The 15,596-nt window shown below is 43.8% G+C and overlaps 1 protein-coding gene across 1 annotated transcript; it reads left to right on the top strand.

Annotated features, from left to right (window-relative positions):
- Window positions 1–4,450: 4,450 nt before the first annotated feature.
- On the top strand, window positions 4,451–12,246 carry SERINC3 (serine incorporator 3). Its single transcript, XM_035548440.2, has 10 exons — window positions 4,451–4,573; window positions 4,685–4,846; window positions 5,342–5,535; window positions 6,550–6,629; window positions 7,337–7,474; window positions 8,317–8,486; window positions 9,198–9,288; window positions 9,666–9,843; window positions 10,283–10,510; window positions 11,312–12,246. Exons 1-10 carry the CDS (start codon window positions 4,535–4,537, stop codon window positions 11,448–11,450), a joined length of 1,419 nt encoding a protein of 472 aa, XP_035404333.1. The 5' UTR covers window positions 4,451–4,534; the 3' UTR covers window positions 11,451–12,246.
- Window positions 12,247–15,596: the final 3,350 nt, after the last annotated feature.

Raw genomic sequence — 15,596 nt, 5'->3', positions numbered from 1 at the left:
CGGTGTACGTTGTGCCGCAGTGACTGCTGACCCAACGGGGCTGGCCAGCTGGGTGTCTGTGCAGGCTTTGGGGGGGAGATGAGGTCACAGAGAGAAGGGGAAAAAGGTCCTGGCTTAATAAAAAATGTGTATCAGAAGAGGGAAATCATGAAAACATTTCGAGCAATAAATTCAGCAACATTTTTTAAGTGTACTTGTGCGTTGCTCAAGTAGGAGATCAATTTGCTTTGTGCCTACTCATTGCTGAAGTGGATACTTGAAAGCAGGACCTCTGATGTCCTGCACAGCCCGAGGTGCTCTAGCAGCAAAACCAAGCCCAGCTCAGCGCTGCTGACGAGCAGGGGCTGACACCTGGTTCTGCACTAACGCAGTCTTGCTCGCAGTGACAGAACAAGGTGCCAAGCTCCAGCAGCTCTTCTGGCTGCAAAGCTCCTCCTGGGACAGCTGCTAACAGCAGCATCGGAGCAGGGCTAAGGCTGCTTCAGCAGCCCTGGAAGAGCTGTGATGGCCTTTCTGTGCAAGATCCCGCTCCCTTTGGGGAGCGCCCTGTGCTGTTTGCAGGGATATCATGTTCACCTATTACAGAAGGACACCTTTCACTCCCTCCTCCTTTTTACCAGCCATCTGTTGCTAGTCCCTTTCATGGTTCATTCACAGCTGTCACTGCAGATCTTTTGTACAAAATATTCCCTCCAGCATATTTTTTTCCTTTTTTTTTTAATTTCTTTTATTATTATAAGCTTTTGTTGTTGTTGTTATTTAAATATGTTTAAGTCTCACTAATGCTTCCATAAGTAACAAGATGAAACAGTTTAGTAATATCATTGGGTAAAGATGAATGTTTCTCCATCTGTTTTACCAATAACCAAAACTAGAGCAGTTTCCAGACCAAAGCACATGATTTGAAGTGAACCAAAGTCAGTGAAAACATCTCCAGTGACATATAAGGACTTGGAGGAGAATGAACAAAGGTGTCCTATAAAATAAATTTCTGGCCAAACAAAACTGGAAAGACACAAAGATTACAATTTCTCTATCGTAACAGGAGTGACTCATGCAGTTGCATAGTCACTTAGGGTGAAAAAGAAAACAGTTACTCAATCTCTTAGGGATTTAGACACAGAAGAATATATTATGCAAGTTTTAGCAGCGTTACTAATGGCCTTGAAGCGCACAACGTTACTATGACTCTCACTCAGCTCAGCAGATCACAAATAAGATGACTCATGTGTCCATGACATGATAGGAAAATAGTCTAAGAAGAGCAGAGGCAGGTGTTAATGCAGTCACAATGCATGCAGTCAAGGGAAGATGAAAATTATAAAATCGTGAGCAAAGGACTGAGAAGAAAAGAAGCTTGCATATTTAAAAACTTGACTGTGGACTAGGTTGATTTTCACTGGTCTCCAGCTGCAGGGACCTGTGAGCCTAAAGCCAGCCTGTAAGCCATGAAAAACCATGCTGCTGGCACTGGTCCCCGTGCTTCGTGGGGAATCACAGCAAATGATACCTGTCAGCCCTGACGTGTTAGTGGGGAATGCATACTTGTATCCAGCATGTGATAAGAATATGCCCCACCAAAAATGATCTGGGAGCTCCATAAACTTAATGATATTTATACCTGGGAGGACTTTCTACCCTGCTGGAACATCATGACTTTGTAGAAACTATTAACTCTATCCACGTAAAGGCAAACTCAACCCACTAGTGGTTTCAGCCTTAGCAGGGTTTTGCCCATTATCTAATTGCTAACTTCCTCAGAGACAGTGTGCTTCGATGGCTACTTTGAAAGCATGGTTTAAGATCAGTACTGTGGAATACAGCTCAACCCAAAGCCTGAACTAAACAGCTGTAAAAACAGTTCTCCCGTAAGAAAACCCTGTAACTATGCTCTGGAGATCCAAACGAAGCACAGTTAAAAATACTGCTTTAAGCTAAACACTTCACAGGAGCCCAGTAATTCGGTGAGTTTTACTAGAAAGCTGACACCAATACTTCAAACTTCTGAAGTTTATGCAGGCAGGAGCACAAGAAGATGTTTAGACCTGTATACAGGTCTCGTATACAGAAACACCGATTTTTTATTTTTTAATTTTTTTACAGTTGATTTAACCCAGCCATTCTAATTTGCAGTTCCCCCAGTTAAACACCTGCCTGAAAGATTCTGGTCAGTCAAAGGATTTTTGATTATAACCTGGATCTGTCACCTGCAAAAATACAGCCTATGCAGAGCAGGGACCCTTGAATACTCCAGGGAACATCAGGAAAGTTCTGCATTTTTGATATCATGAAAGGGAGACCCTTGAGATTAACAAGAATAGCACTAACGCACAAGCTTGAGTGACATTTTTTTATTAGCTCTGTTGCAAAAAGAACCGCAGAGAACTACTTTCCAATGACTGTATCTGGCACATTTCTTTCAAATACCACATAATTTCAAGGTAAAAAAAAATCTAGGCACTTCAAACAACTAATATATAGATATGTATGGGATATAACATAGATATGTAAAGGATGCATCATTTTATTCTGCTTTCAGAACTGATTAATATACCAGAGCAAGGTATTTTTGCACAACTAGGATAACCTCCTGCCATATCCAGTCTTGTTCCCACAGCTGACATTAACCAGGCTGGCTTCATCCTTATCTCCTGTTAAATGTGTGTGCTTTGAGATGATGTTATGCAGAATCAGAGGGGTTTTATGTTAGAAGGAAATCTCTTGTTACATGGACAGTGGAAGGCAAAAACCGTATATCTGTATACTTTGTCTTTCTTTCACATAATTGAGTGGAGGATCTCACAGTACTTAACAAAACTATTTAGGTTCAAAAGTTTCCTGTGAAGAAAGTGTTGTTAGATTGAGGATTTAGCTAAGCTTCATATCTTCTAGTAATATAATTATGAAGTGATTTATTCAAGATTACTGGGGAAAGAACACAGAATTTTGTACTCTGCCTTCTTCTGCATACATTCATACGCACAAACAGTGAAGTAGCAGGGCTGTGACAAAAGCCTACAGATCCAGCTGGTGCTCCCAAAAGAGTGAGAAAAATACATTAATAATAAGGTAAAGGTTCACGTATTATCTGAGGGAAGCACAGTTTGAATGATTTATGGTGCGATCTCTTTCTGAAAGAAGCCTCTATGTCTTCATGAATAAGGCTGATTACAAGAGGGATGATTCTGTTAACATAATGTTCATATACTCTGAGTGTTAAGGCTGCTGCGGAAAATAAGTGTCTGTTCTACTGGATGCTTTTTGTCATTTCTTGGCAATTTTAGAAGGCAGTAAAGCTGTCATCCTGATTATTTGTCACTGTGATGGACGTCGGTTTTTTCTGAGAGGGATTGTGTGAAGGAAAGAAGGGTCTGACGCAGCAGGAAGTGATGCTGGAACTACCATAGCCAAAATATATCCTCTAACGCTAGCTGGTCAGTTCCAGTGGTGACCTCTGATATTTTGCAACACTGGCACCGATTAAATAGCTCTAGAGGGCTTGTCTAAACTTCTGTGTAAACCTTTGTCACCTTCCTGCTGTTGTTGACTACGTCCTCACGGCCAGCTCCCAGCCCTTTAATTTGCTCCGGACTTGAGCCACATAGCGCAGTCACTGCGCTGCTTAACTCCTCCAGGCTGCGAATTGTGCAGCACGCTGGTAATGCACAGCTGGAGAGGCCCTTGTGCTCTGGGCAGCAGCAGAACCGTGATTATTCTCACATGCTTCCTTTCCCTCCGTTTCAAAGGTTTTAAAGGTTGGACGTGGTGCTTAGGGACATGGGTTAGCGGGTGACATTGGTGGTAGGGGGTGGTTGGACCAGATGAGCTTGGAGGTGTTTTCCGGCCTCATTAATGATCCTACAGAAGGCGCGCAGCTCTAGCTTTGCAGCTGTGCGCCTTGAGAACAGGGACTGAGTGATTGTGGCTTGACAAACTGCCTCTGGGAGGCTCGGGGACTTCCCCTGTGAGTCCCGTTCCAGCCGCAGCCCGCTAACGGCTCGGCTCAGCCCCACCGAGCAGGCGGGAGGAGCGGCCAGCAGCGAGCAGGCAGGCTCATAACGCGACCATTCCCTTGGGCTGGGAACGGGAGCGCCCCGCAGAGCTCCCCCGGGCCGCCCCTCAGGGAGCCGGCCGCCATTACGCGACCTGGCACCAAGCCCCGCTGCCGTGGCAACCGCGGGGCGCCCGCAGCGCCCCTTGCGGCTTCAGGGAGAGACGGGTATGGATTGGCTAAAAAACTTGCCAATCAGAGGACTGATTCAGATTAACCCCGTTCATTGGTCGAGCCGCTAGTGGAACCACCCACTCCCTTCTCTTCATCCAATCAACGCCCTCCTCCTCACAACCACCCCACTTGTCAAAATAAATAGCGGGCGGGCGGGCCCTCCTTCCTCCCGCCGCGCCCCCCCCCCTCCTATTGGCGGGCGATATGGCGGGGACAACCAATGAGCGGCGGCGACGCTGGAGGGCGGCCGCCGGGCGGTGAGGGGCGGAAGCAGGAAGCGGCCGGCGGGGGCTCGGTGGCGGCGGCGCGATGGGGGCGGCGCTGGGGCTGTGCTCGCTGGGCAGCTGGGTGAGGGCCGGGGGGGGGCGCCGGGGGGCGCGGGGAGGAAGCGGAGCCCGGGTCCCCCCGGGAGGGGTCCCCCCGGGAGCCGCGGCCTGACGGGCTGTGCGTGTCCTGCAGGTCCCGTGCCTGTGCGGCGGCGCCTCCTGCCTGCTGTGCCGCTGCTGCCCCAGCGGCAGCAACTCCACCGTCACCCGCCTCGTCTACGCCTTCCTCCTGCTCCTCAGCACCGCTGTCGCCTGCATCATGCTGGCGCCGGGCATGGAGGAGCAGCTGAAAAAGGTACGGAGGGGGAATTCGGTTGGCTGTTAGCAAAGCCGGGGCGCGTGCCAGCGGTTCTTGGTTATTCGTACTTGGATCGGAGCACAAAGGAGCCACGAGTGTGATCCCTGAGGTGATCCCTGAGCTGGCGGTGCCCCTGCGTTAAGAGCCTGCGCCTACCAAGTGGCTCCCGGCTGAAATAGGCAATTCGTTAAACGGGCGTTTTTCAGAATGTTTCGTCTCGACCAGACCGGTTTCACTCGACCAGACGTAGAGATTGCTGGTCATTGCCAGCACTGTCTGCAGCTCTGGTATCTCAGTCTTCCCGAATGCTGTTACTGATGGCTTGGGAAGCAACAGATGACAGTGAGGTCTGCGCGGGCTGGCAGAGCAAAAGGTCTTTTGTTAACAGATGTCCCAGAAGAGAGCTGACTGAGATGCGTAGCTGTTAGAGTGCTTGAAGACTGTAACTGCAAACACAGAAGTAAATTAACAACTAAATGTGTCCCTACTCAGGTGCCGGGATTTTGTGACGAGGGGCTTCACACTCTGATACCGCATCTGAACGGCTTCGTCAGCTGCGATGTGTTTGTTGGCTACAGAGCTGTCTATCGAATCAGCTTTGCCATGGCAGTGTTTTTCTTTGTCTTATCGCTGCTGATGATAGCAGTGAAAACAAGTAACGATCCAAGAGCAGCAGTGCACAACGGGTATGTCTGTAAGCCGCCTCTCTGGTCTTCTAACTTGTTTCTTTTCTTTCTCTCAGGTTTCTCTGCTGAACACAGTGGAAAATTGCCAAAGTATGCATAGATAGCCTGGAGTTTCTTTTGAACAGAATAAAGAGCAATGCTTCGGCCTTCTAAAAGGCTTCCTGTTTGTGCAGCGTGTCAGTGCCCTGATAAGGGGAAGCCAGGCATCGCTGCTAATGCAGAAGGGAGGTGATGACTCCTCCATGTGTCAGCAGAGATGTTAGGTGCCAGTTGGTTTATAGCCCCTTCCCTGTGCCCTCTGTGGCGTTCCTTGGCTCGTTCACAGGGGGCTAGTTTGACGCTAATCCGGCAGAAACTGGGCTCTGATTTTCAATTTACTGATGTCACTGGGTTAGTTCTGGGCTAGATGAGTGAATGATCAGAGCAGGACCAACATGGAGCAGGTGTTCATGACCTCTGATTTTTTTTTGAATGCCTCCAAGGGTTGCTTTGACCTTTTTGCACAGCCCGTGTTTGTGTAGCTTTATTTTTACTTCTGCTTTTGTATTATCTGACTGTAGTTCATCTTTCTGCAACTCGTCTGTTGCCCTTTGCCCTTTCACTGTGTACCTGCACGAAGAGTCTGCACACTGTCAGAAGTCTTCACACCTTCCTTTAGGCAGCTGAGCACAGCTGTTGGGTCTCCCTTTTCCCTTCTCCAAGCTGAACAGCGCAGCTAGCCTTCCTCCCTGCGAGGACCTGCTGCTGAATCACGCTCTGTTTGGAGCAGGAGCTCCTCGTACAGCAAACCTTTGGCCCCGGCCTGTTCTGTTGTGTGGCGATTTTCTGTCCCAGGTGCAACACTTTGCATTTGCCCTTCTCCCTCATTTAGTGAAGATCTTTGTGTAATCCCACTGAACACAACTTTTTGGTTTGTTTCTTAGACGTTCATCGGTGTGCAGCAAGCTGTTTGTACGTTGTGTAAAACTCGACTATTGTATGCGGAGTAAGACTGTAAACTTTCTTCTTTTCAAGGTATTGGTTCTTCAAAATAGCTGCGATTGTGGGTATCATGGTCGGAGCGTTTTACATTCCTGAAGGGCCTTTCACAAGAGGTACAGTTAACGCGTGGTGACAAAATTCGTACCGTGTTGATTGTTTATTACACTCAAACCTTTTCACCGACTTGCTGGGCTATGGTTGTGGTAGTGGAAGTTACCTTGTAGAAGACGTGGATTCTGTCCGTCTTTAGAATGAATATTTTGGTTCGCCCAGTGTTGTAGTGACCAGCTGAAGCAATCTCCTCTCAAGCACAAAGGCGCTGTCTGTTAGTAATACGCTGCTCTGACGTTAACCGCTGGGATGAGCCTCCTGACGCTTGATGAGAGCCCTCAGAATGCTGTCTGTAATGAGTGCAAATTACTACCCCAGAGCCTTCGAAAAAAATCGCTGCGAGGTACCTCTACTGTCTGGCCACATTACAGGAACTCGAGAGGGTTCTTGTTCCTTAGGGAAATGCGGCCCTGTGGCGCTTACGTACACAGAGGTATCTTGACGTGGATCTCGAACTCATTCTGAAAACGCCTAGGGCTAAGCATTTCCACGCTCAGCTTGACTAGTGTAGGCCACGGCTGTGAAGTAGCAGCGATTCCTCACGTGATTCTGCAGGATGGAGGCCAAAGCGAGTAACACTTCAAAATACAGTTTCAGATTTATTTTTGTTATTTGTCTGCAGTATAATTAGAAATAGGTGTTTTTCTTTTTCCTGGATTAACGTGCAAATGATGAAAGCTAAGCTTGTTTTTCTTACTCTCTTTTCTAGCCTGGTTTGTTGTTGGTATTTTTGGAGCCTTCTGCTTCATTCTTATCCAGCTGGTGCTTCTCGTGGACTTTGCTCACTCCTGGAATGAGAACTGGGTTGAGAGAATGGAGGAGGGAAACTCTAAATGTTGGTATGCAGGTAGGAATCTTAAGCCGGCAGGGATTTATTTTGGCTGGCCAGTGCTCTGCAGAATATCATGTACTGGTTTGCAAACATATCCTAGAATTATACGCTACAGTCTCCCTGAGTCACTACTGTAAATATTTGGGATTAATAACTGCGGTGTTGCCTTTTTCTCATTAAATACAATGTAAAATACTCCAGGCTTGTGACTAGCAGGTCTGGCGGTAGTAATAAACAGTACTTAACTTGTCTAGTTTGCAGAGTGAGTGCAGAACTAGTAGCCTGGATCTTTTAAGTTCTGGTTTTGCCTTGTCGCCTCCCCTGCTGATGTTCTCAGGAAGTCCGTTATGTCAGTGATGGTGGCTGCTCTCCAACACCGTGCCACAGTGCGTGCCGCTGACTCGACCACTGAAATCAGAGTGCCAACTTTTGTGGTTCTGTGTTACAGCTGTGAATGCTGCAACGGCGTTTTGTCGCTTCTTATAAAGAACATAGCAGAATGGGAATGAAAACAGGATAGAGGGGGAAATTCAGGGCTTGTAAACAGTAGATTAAAGTGTGCAAGAAGTGCTCTTTGTGGCTTGACAACCCAGTAAAACCAATTACACTGCAGCTGGAAGGCAGCTCTTTTTCCCCTGATGGCAGCATTGGCTTTCTCCTGAGCTGCGCTGCTTAGTGAGCTGAAGCAGACATTTGGCCGTACCTAATGAAGATACATTCTGCTAGTCCAGCTTTCTGAACCAGATTTAGAAGTAAGGAAGGGGCCTGTCCATTTACAGCGGTAGCTAGCCACTGCATTACCTTAGATGTACTGTTAAACCAAGGCTTTATTCTAACGGTTATTTTTTCCCCTGCAGCTCTGCTGTCCTGTACAAGCTTGTTCTATGGCTTGTCACTGGTTTTTGTTGTGCTTTTCTATGTTTTCTACACAAAGCCTGAGGATTGCGCTGAAAACAAGTTCTTCATCAGCATTAATATGATCCTGTGCATTGCCGTATCCATCGTTTCTATCCTTCCAAAAGTTCAGGTACTCGTTTTTCTTTGCTGTTTTTTTCTGACGTACAAAGCAGGGATGTAAGAAGGATGTCACACTGATTCAGCTAGACATAAGAACTTCAAAGTTTGTCTATTATAGCTATGCTAGCTAGGGATATTTGAGAAATAAGTAAGATTTAAAAACAAAACAAACAAAAAAAACAACAGAAAAAACCTTGATCTGAAACTGATGCACTATATAGTGATGTATTTCCTGAAGATAGGCTTTTTTTGGCTCACATTGTTCTGGACATTGTTTCCGGGGGATGGAGGTGGGGTCATTGCTGGTGTGGCTTTGGGGATTCAAAAAACTATGGCTTCAGAATTGTGGGTACGAGTGTTCAATATCAGTAGAAAGCTTTCATGTTGCTTGATTCTGAACTGGTATTGCTCAAATAAATCATATGCTAGGTTCCTATTTACGAAACTGTTAAGCAACTTGGGATTGACTTGGCTAGAGCTTGTACCTGAGTCTTGAGCACAGAACTGGGTTTGGTTTCCGTATTCCTTCCATGTTTGAGTTATTGCTGCATACATTGTATTGCTCTAAGGAGTTTCTTCCTGTCTTTTAAACAGAACAAAGCCAAATGCATTTCTAAAAATTTTAGTTTTAAATGCCAACAGTTGTTATATCTATGGCCGTAGGGTTTCATCCAGCTGTAGATAAAAGCCACCCTTTTCATCTCGTCTTGTCTTTGAACAGGAATATCAGCCGCACTCTGGCCTCCTCCAGTCCTCTATTATTACTCTGTACACCATGTATCTCACGTGGTCAGCCATGTCTAACGAGCCTGGTAAGTAACAGGTTGTCCCGAGTGACATAATGTGGTGTGAAACTATCGGTGTGACCCAGTTACTACAGATCACCGTGTGGGGATTGCTGATCTTCTGTCTAGAAAAAATCTAGTCAGAAAGTAAAGCTAAGTTTAGTGAGACCATCAAATTGCCTCTTTCAGGAATAAACTGGGGTATCTGTCGAAGGCGTTGTGATTTTATTACTTAATAATACACCCTTGCCTAATTATCAAGAAGGAAAAATATTCCATGCTGTTATTGCCTCTGGGGAATTGAAGATATTAAAGGGAATGATAAATTGCAAGTTTGTCATCTTTTCTTAGCTACTTGCTGTCAAAGCTCATCTCATCTAAATCTGCCTCAAAATCCCTTTCAGAGCGAAACTGTAACCCAAGTTTGCTGAACATCATTACCCAGATAGCTACACCCACAATTTTTCCTGCCAACACCACGGTCGTACCTGCTACTGCAGCTCCACCCAAGTCCCTGCAGTGGTGGGATGCCCAGAGTATTGTTGGATTGGTTATATTTGTCCTCTGCCTCCTGTATTCCAGGTAGGATCTGTGCTGTTATCAAATGAGTTTTGCGTGTCTTTTTCATTTGATCTTTTTCATTTGACTCTGGCTCCAGTGAAAACTGTATCAGCATTTGCTCATGTCTAACCGTGGTCCCAGGCCCAAGCCAAATACAACTAATGAAACTGCATCCTGTTTTGTGCATAAATACAGGCTTTATTAGCCCAATTCTGATAACAAAATGGTACACTCTGTGGTATAAGACCTGGACTTGGACCGCTGTTTGATTTGGTTAACGAAAGCTCAGATTGAAACAGCTCTCTCCAAGGAGCTTCCTCGATGTTTCCAGACGGATAAAAAAAAAAAAATGCAATTGGCTAGTCGCAGACATTCATTCTCAGCTGTTGCTTGTTTGATTAGCAAACAGCTACCTGAAAAGGGAGTTCCTAACCGTCTCTTTCTTTGGGTTACCCTGCAGCATTCGCTCTTCAAGTAACAGCCAAGTGAACAAGCTGTTGCTGTCCAGGAGCGACAGTGCCATTCTGGAGGAGACTGGGGGAGCAGGCAGCGGGGCTGCCGAGGAAGGAGAAGTGCGCCGTGTCGTGGATAATGAGAAGGACGGTGTTCAGTACAGCTATACCTTCTTCCACTTCATGCTCTTTCTTGCCTCTCTTTATATCATGATGACGCTCACGAACTGGTACAGGTAAGAGCAAGGCAGAAAATGATAGGTTGCATGTGCTAGCCGGTATTTCTAGGTGGACAGGAGATTCCTGCTCTGGCTACTCCTGCCAAGCTGTTTATGTGCAGTCCCTATGCCAGCTGCATTACAGCTGTGGCTTCTCAATTTTGTGTTGCTGAATTAAAGACATGACAAAAAAAAAAAAAACACTTGTGAAAAAGGCAAAAAAAAATAAATCAGTAGCTGCACTCCTAGTGGACTGTTTCAGCTGCAAGGGTAGAAAGCATGCTTACCAGACTTACTATGTAAGCAGCAGGAAGGATACATACAAATTTGGCTTAAGGTGGCCTCCTGGGAGGTTTGTCAGAGGCCTGCCTAATGTCTTCACCCTGGGAAAGCCATGCCAGGGATGTGCCACTTAAACAGAGAGATGTTCTCCTAGATCTGCTGGGAGTTGGACGTATCCTTAGCTTCTGCAGCTTAGAATAGCTTTCCCCAGGACTGCAATATTGTGTAAATTAGCAAATATGTTTACAGAGCGGCAACTATCAGGAGTCTGATACCATGTAGCTCACTGGGAGATTTTCTTTCGGAGTAGCACATCAGTGTATGCAAGCAGGTTTGTTTTGAAAAGGGGGAGCTGGGAGGAACAGGCCTACTAAGGAGCCCTGGGAAACTGCTCGTTTAGTTCTCTCACCGTGGTCCCACAAGGGCTCTGGTACTGGAGTGACCCAGTAATTGTCTGAGTTGGATTTGATTTGAGAGGTGGCAAGTAATGGTTGAAGGAGTGTTACATATCTAATAATTGATTTCTTTGCTTTTTAGCCCTGATGCGGATTTTAAAACGATGACAAGTAAGTGGCCAGCTGTGTGGGTGAAGATAACCTCCAGCTGGCTGTGTCTCCTGCTCTACCTTTGGACCCTAGTGGCTCCTCTTGTCCTTACCAGTAGGGACTTCAGTTAAATACCTGCACATGTCTGAGCTTACAAAAGTGGGGAATTTTTTGCTTAAAGCCAAAATGTTATGTATTGCTTTAGTTATTAAGGCAAATACTGTTTCTTCTTATGTTAATGTTAACATGCAGATGGATGGACAGTTACGTATTGCACAATGCTTGATGCAGGATCAAAATTATCATTTATCTTTCTATCTTAACTCATGGTTAACTCTTTTTACTGCATTTTAAAAATTCACTACAGCTGTGCTGTCAAAGCACAAAAAGTATCTGTTCTGTCCATTAGCCCCAACCTTAATATTGAACAGAAGCGACATTTAGCTAAATATGAAGTAATATATTTTAAAGAACAAATTATGTTCAGCATAATGCACTAATGCTAACACTTCAGTTCCTGGAAGTGTAAGCCGTACTGCTTAATTTCTACATTCTGCTGCAAAAGTTTTGTTTAAAGCAGAAGTTTGTGATACTTATCTTTCTGTTTTGTGACAAAAAAAACCTTACTCCTCACCAAAACAACAGAACTTTGAGGCTGAAAAGCTGTTAACTGATTTGTTTTAAGAACAAGTTTACTCTTTCTAAGAGGCAATTTCTGTGATAATCTTTCTTAGTACGTTTGCCAAATATTGAGTAGTAAGCGTATGACTAGCTTAAACAACTTCATGATTATGGTGGAAAATAGAGCTAAGTAATTTTCACTGGTCTAGTATGCTTATAAAAGTGTACATGAAATGATTATTATTGGCACTAAGGCATTTGCACTGTAAACTCATTTGAATAAAACAGGCTAACTACTGAAACTTTCCCAGCTGTTGAGAAGTGTTGAGGACTGGGGCAGTTATTCTCTAATGCAAAATATTGCATCTAAAGATTACAATGCTAATCAGCTGCTACAGTCACCACTTAGACTGTGAATGGATGTCTTCTCCATGCAGCAGACAGTAAGTCACGATGTATTTTTGAAAGCGCACCTTCCATGTGGTTTTTTTTTTTCTGAATGTCATCCTATTCCTTGAAATTGCTTGGGTACTGTTCAAGTAAAATTTAGTTCTGCAGTAGAAACCAACACCTTTTTCTAATGTAATTCCTTGGCAATTATACTTAGTTGCAGGCATGTGTTTAGTGTGGAACTAAGCATACATTGCTATTCAGTTTCACAATAAATACTCCAAGATGACGCAAGGCAAATGTATTCAAAATACCACATTAGCAGCTGTTACAATAATGTGTTTAATCACCCACTCATGCATCATAAAATTACACATTTTGACCACTCCATTTTATAAAATGCAATATAAAAATAAATTTTGTCAAAATAAGATGTACACTTAACCACCCAACACCTCTAGGCCCACGTACAACAAAAAGGCAAAATCATTAGTTTGAGTAACACTGATTAACTCATGCCAAAATGATTTAACAAAAAAAAATTACTTCACCCCCTTCCTGAAAATACCTCAGGGTTTGTAACACCCATTTGCAAGAGTATAAATTCAAGTATTTTTATGTACAGTATGCAGCTAACTGCTACCCCACTTAATGCCAAAAGCCATGACTACACAATGCAGTTTGAGTACCTTTCCTTAGGATGTGTTGGATTTGGCAGGGATGGATTTCCAGAGGCATGTAACCTCTGGAAACAGTTATTTCGTGTGGGGGGGGGAAAAAATCACATCAGTTCTAGTGCTGTGAAGAGGTGGGGAGGGGGGAGAAAAACCACAACCACCAAGCTAAACAGCTTTCCTTATCTATTCTCTTAACCTGCAGATAAGGAGACTATATATCTAAAGCAAGTGTTTATTTTCCTAATCTGACGAGAAATTCTGGGACTAAAGTTACTTCTTTGTTAGTAAGTGCTGAAGCTCAAAGAACACTCCTCGGCTCTGTTGTCAGATATGTATGAGACAGAGCTGTGCTCGCTGTAAGACAAGCTAAGCACTGGCTACAAACCTAAAAAGGGTTACAGACAGAGTTGCAAACTTAGTACACTCTAAATTCTAAAGCCAAGGAAGAGCAAATCTAGAATATTAGTTAAATGATTGACACGGGTAAGCCTGGCTTAGCTCATGTATCCTGACATCAAGCATCCAGCTTTAAGAATAAAGTTCTGGAGGCATATCACAGGCTATTTTCAGCTTGGATAATGTAGCCTTACCTGTTACGTTTAAGAATAAATCAGATGATTTAGTTCCATTGTAAGCAGAACAGAAAAGGAGAGGGTAAGATCTGCTTTCTCTACCATGCAAGAGAATCTAAGACCCTGAAAAAGGGTTTGGTTTCTTTAAAGGTTCCTCAAGTGCCACCTTCTGTTGGCCACCACTTTTTTTTTTAAATGGATATTAAAATTGAATTTTGAATATTCACCCTCCCTCTCTAGTAGTTATTATACAAGTGGATGGGTCAAAGTAGCTGTTCTTATAGCAGACATGTCAAAATACTTTTTTTTAATTATACATTGCGGCTACAATTAAGAGGCACTTGAAGAATACAAACACCAGAGCAGTCTGCGTTCTGGCAGTTAAACAGGTTGGGTAGCCACTTACCTTTAAGTCGTGTACTGTGTATTAATGTCTTGCTAGGTGGTACAAGGAACTCAATCTCTGCAAAACATGCAGCCAATTCTGGTCAGAAGTGAGGAGAAAGTGGCTAGTGTTACTCTTTTACCTTATTTTATATAGTAGAAGATATTTTTCTTCCTCTGCTTAAGGTAGTAACTGTCAAATAAGAGTAAATCTTAACTTACAAAGGTAGGAAAAAATCTGATGCTTTAAGTGAGGGAAGTTAATTTCTTCCCACCTTTGTTCTAAAGCAGGTCAAGTGATGAGTTCCTTCCTCCCACTGAAATTCTGAACTGCTACCCAGGAAAAAGCTTCATGGCTTACCCCTTTTCAAAACCTAGTCTCCTTTTATAATGCTTGGATGACAGGTCTGGCATTTGCCACCCTTAGTTCCAGGATGAGGTCTGCTGCCAGGTCAGAAATTCATTACTGTGGTGGTGGAGAAAGTTTTTTAGCAGTGCAATCATGCTGTAGGGGGTCTGAGAGGAGAAAAAGACATTCAAAACAGTGTTTGGCACTTTGAAAAAAATGAATGTTTGAAGTTCTCAAGATACTTTTGTTTTTTTTTTTATATTTACAGAAACAAAACTGGTACTTATATCACACTTGGCACTAAATAAAGATTTCAGCTAGAGAAAATGCTCTAGAGATAAGTCTCATGGTAGAAGGGATTTCTTTTTCACCAAGCAGTGAAGTATTTCACCTTGAAATAATTGGGTGCGCTTTCTTGGTCCTAGTGAGGTTTCCCAGCTCTGCACTATTATAGTGCAGAAAAACATGTGCAAAAAGTGTGCGACAGTTAAGTTCTAATTCTAGACCATTAAACATTTGAACTTGGAGTGGGAACAGCTTATTTAGACATAGGATATCTTACCCTGATTTGACATTGGAGTCTTAGCTGTGTCTCTAGACAAAGACCTCTAAGCACAGGCATACAAGCTATGGGTAAATATTACGGAGATTATTAAAGTCTAACTTCATACAAGAACAAAGACAAAAGAGGTTAACAAAGCTGAAACCAAAGTTGTAACACTTCACAAAAGAGCAGACAAGCACAGGAAACAAAATACTACAATACCAGGAAATTTAAGAATGTGCTTTCAAATAGCCTGTCTGCATTTGGTTTCACAAAGACCGAAGTTCAAAATTTGTCCAATGTAACAAGCTAAAGAAGCACCTTGCTTTCTCACATGAAGTATTGCCTTCTATATGTCATGCCAGCTGCTACAAAGCTGCCTTACAAATTCTACATGAGAGTTACTTACCAAATTCCTCATAGCAATCAGCTGAAGAAAAGAACAACTGATAATGTGGGAAGGTGGGTGACAGCTTTCTCTCATTTGGTCTCAAACCTCAGTATTTGGAGTTGTAGCCACTCAAAAGCCTCATTACCTGATCTGAGAAACTTACTGTTCTCTGCAAATGAAGATTGCATCTGTTTATATTAAGCCTTGATATTGATGTTGTAATAGTTAATTTCCTACTGTGAGAAAGTTTCAGAGAGAATTTCCATACTGGTCTTCATGGATTAAAAAAGTCTCCCTTTGTGTTAATTCAAGCCAAATATTCATTCGGGTGTTCCAGAAGTGCCAAGTT

This window comes from Cygnus atratus, chromosome 16 (assembly GCF_013377495.2).
Source record: "Cygnus atratus isolate AKBS03 ecotype Queensland, Australia chromosome 16, CAtr_DNAZoo_HiC_assembly, whole genome shotgun sequence".
Classification (NCBI taxonomy): Eukaryota; Metazoa; Chordata; class Aves; order Anseriformes; family Anatidae; genus Cygnus; species Cygnus atratus.
Note: the sequence above shows the minus strand (reverse complement) of the source record. Positions and strands in the feature narration are given on the sequence as shown.

What these genes read in the sequence shown, in the direction of transcription:
- SERINC3 (XM_035548440.2), top strand. Translation starts at nt 4,535, where the DNA reads ATGGGGGCGGCGCTGGGGCTGTGCTCGCTGGGCAGCTGG. An exon ending in TGAAGGGCCTTTCACAAGAG is followed by an intron (nt 6,630 to 7,336) that starts GTACAGTTAACG and finishes TCTCTTTTCTAG; the next exon opens with CCTGGTTTGTTGTTGGTATT. An exon ending in AGCCATGTCTAACGAGCCTG is followed by an intron (nt 9,289 to 9,665) that starts GTAAGTAACAGG and finishes AATCCCTTTCAG; the next exon opens with AGCGAAACTGTAACCCAAGT.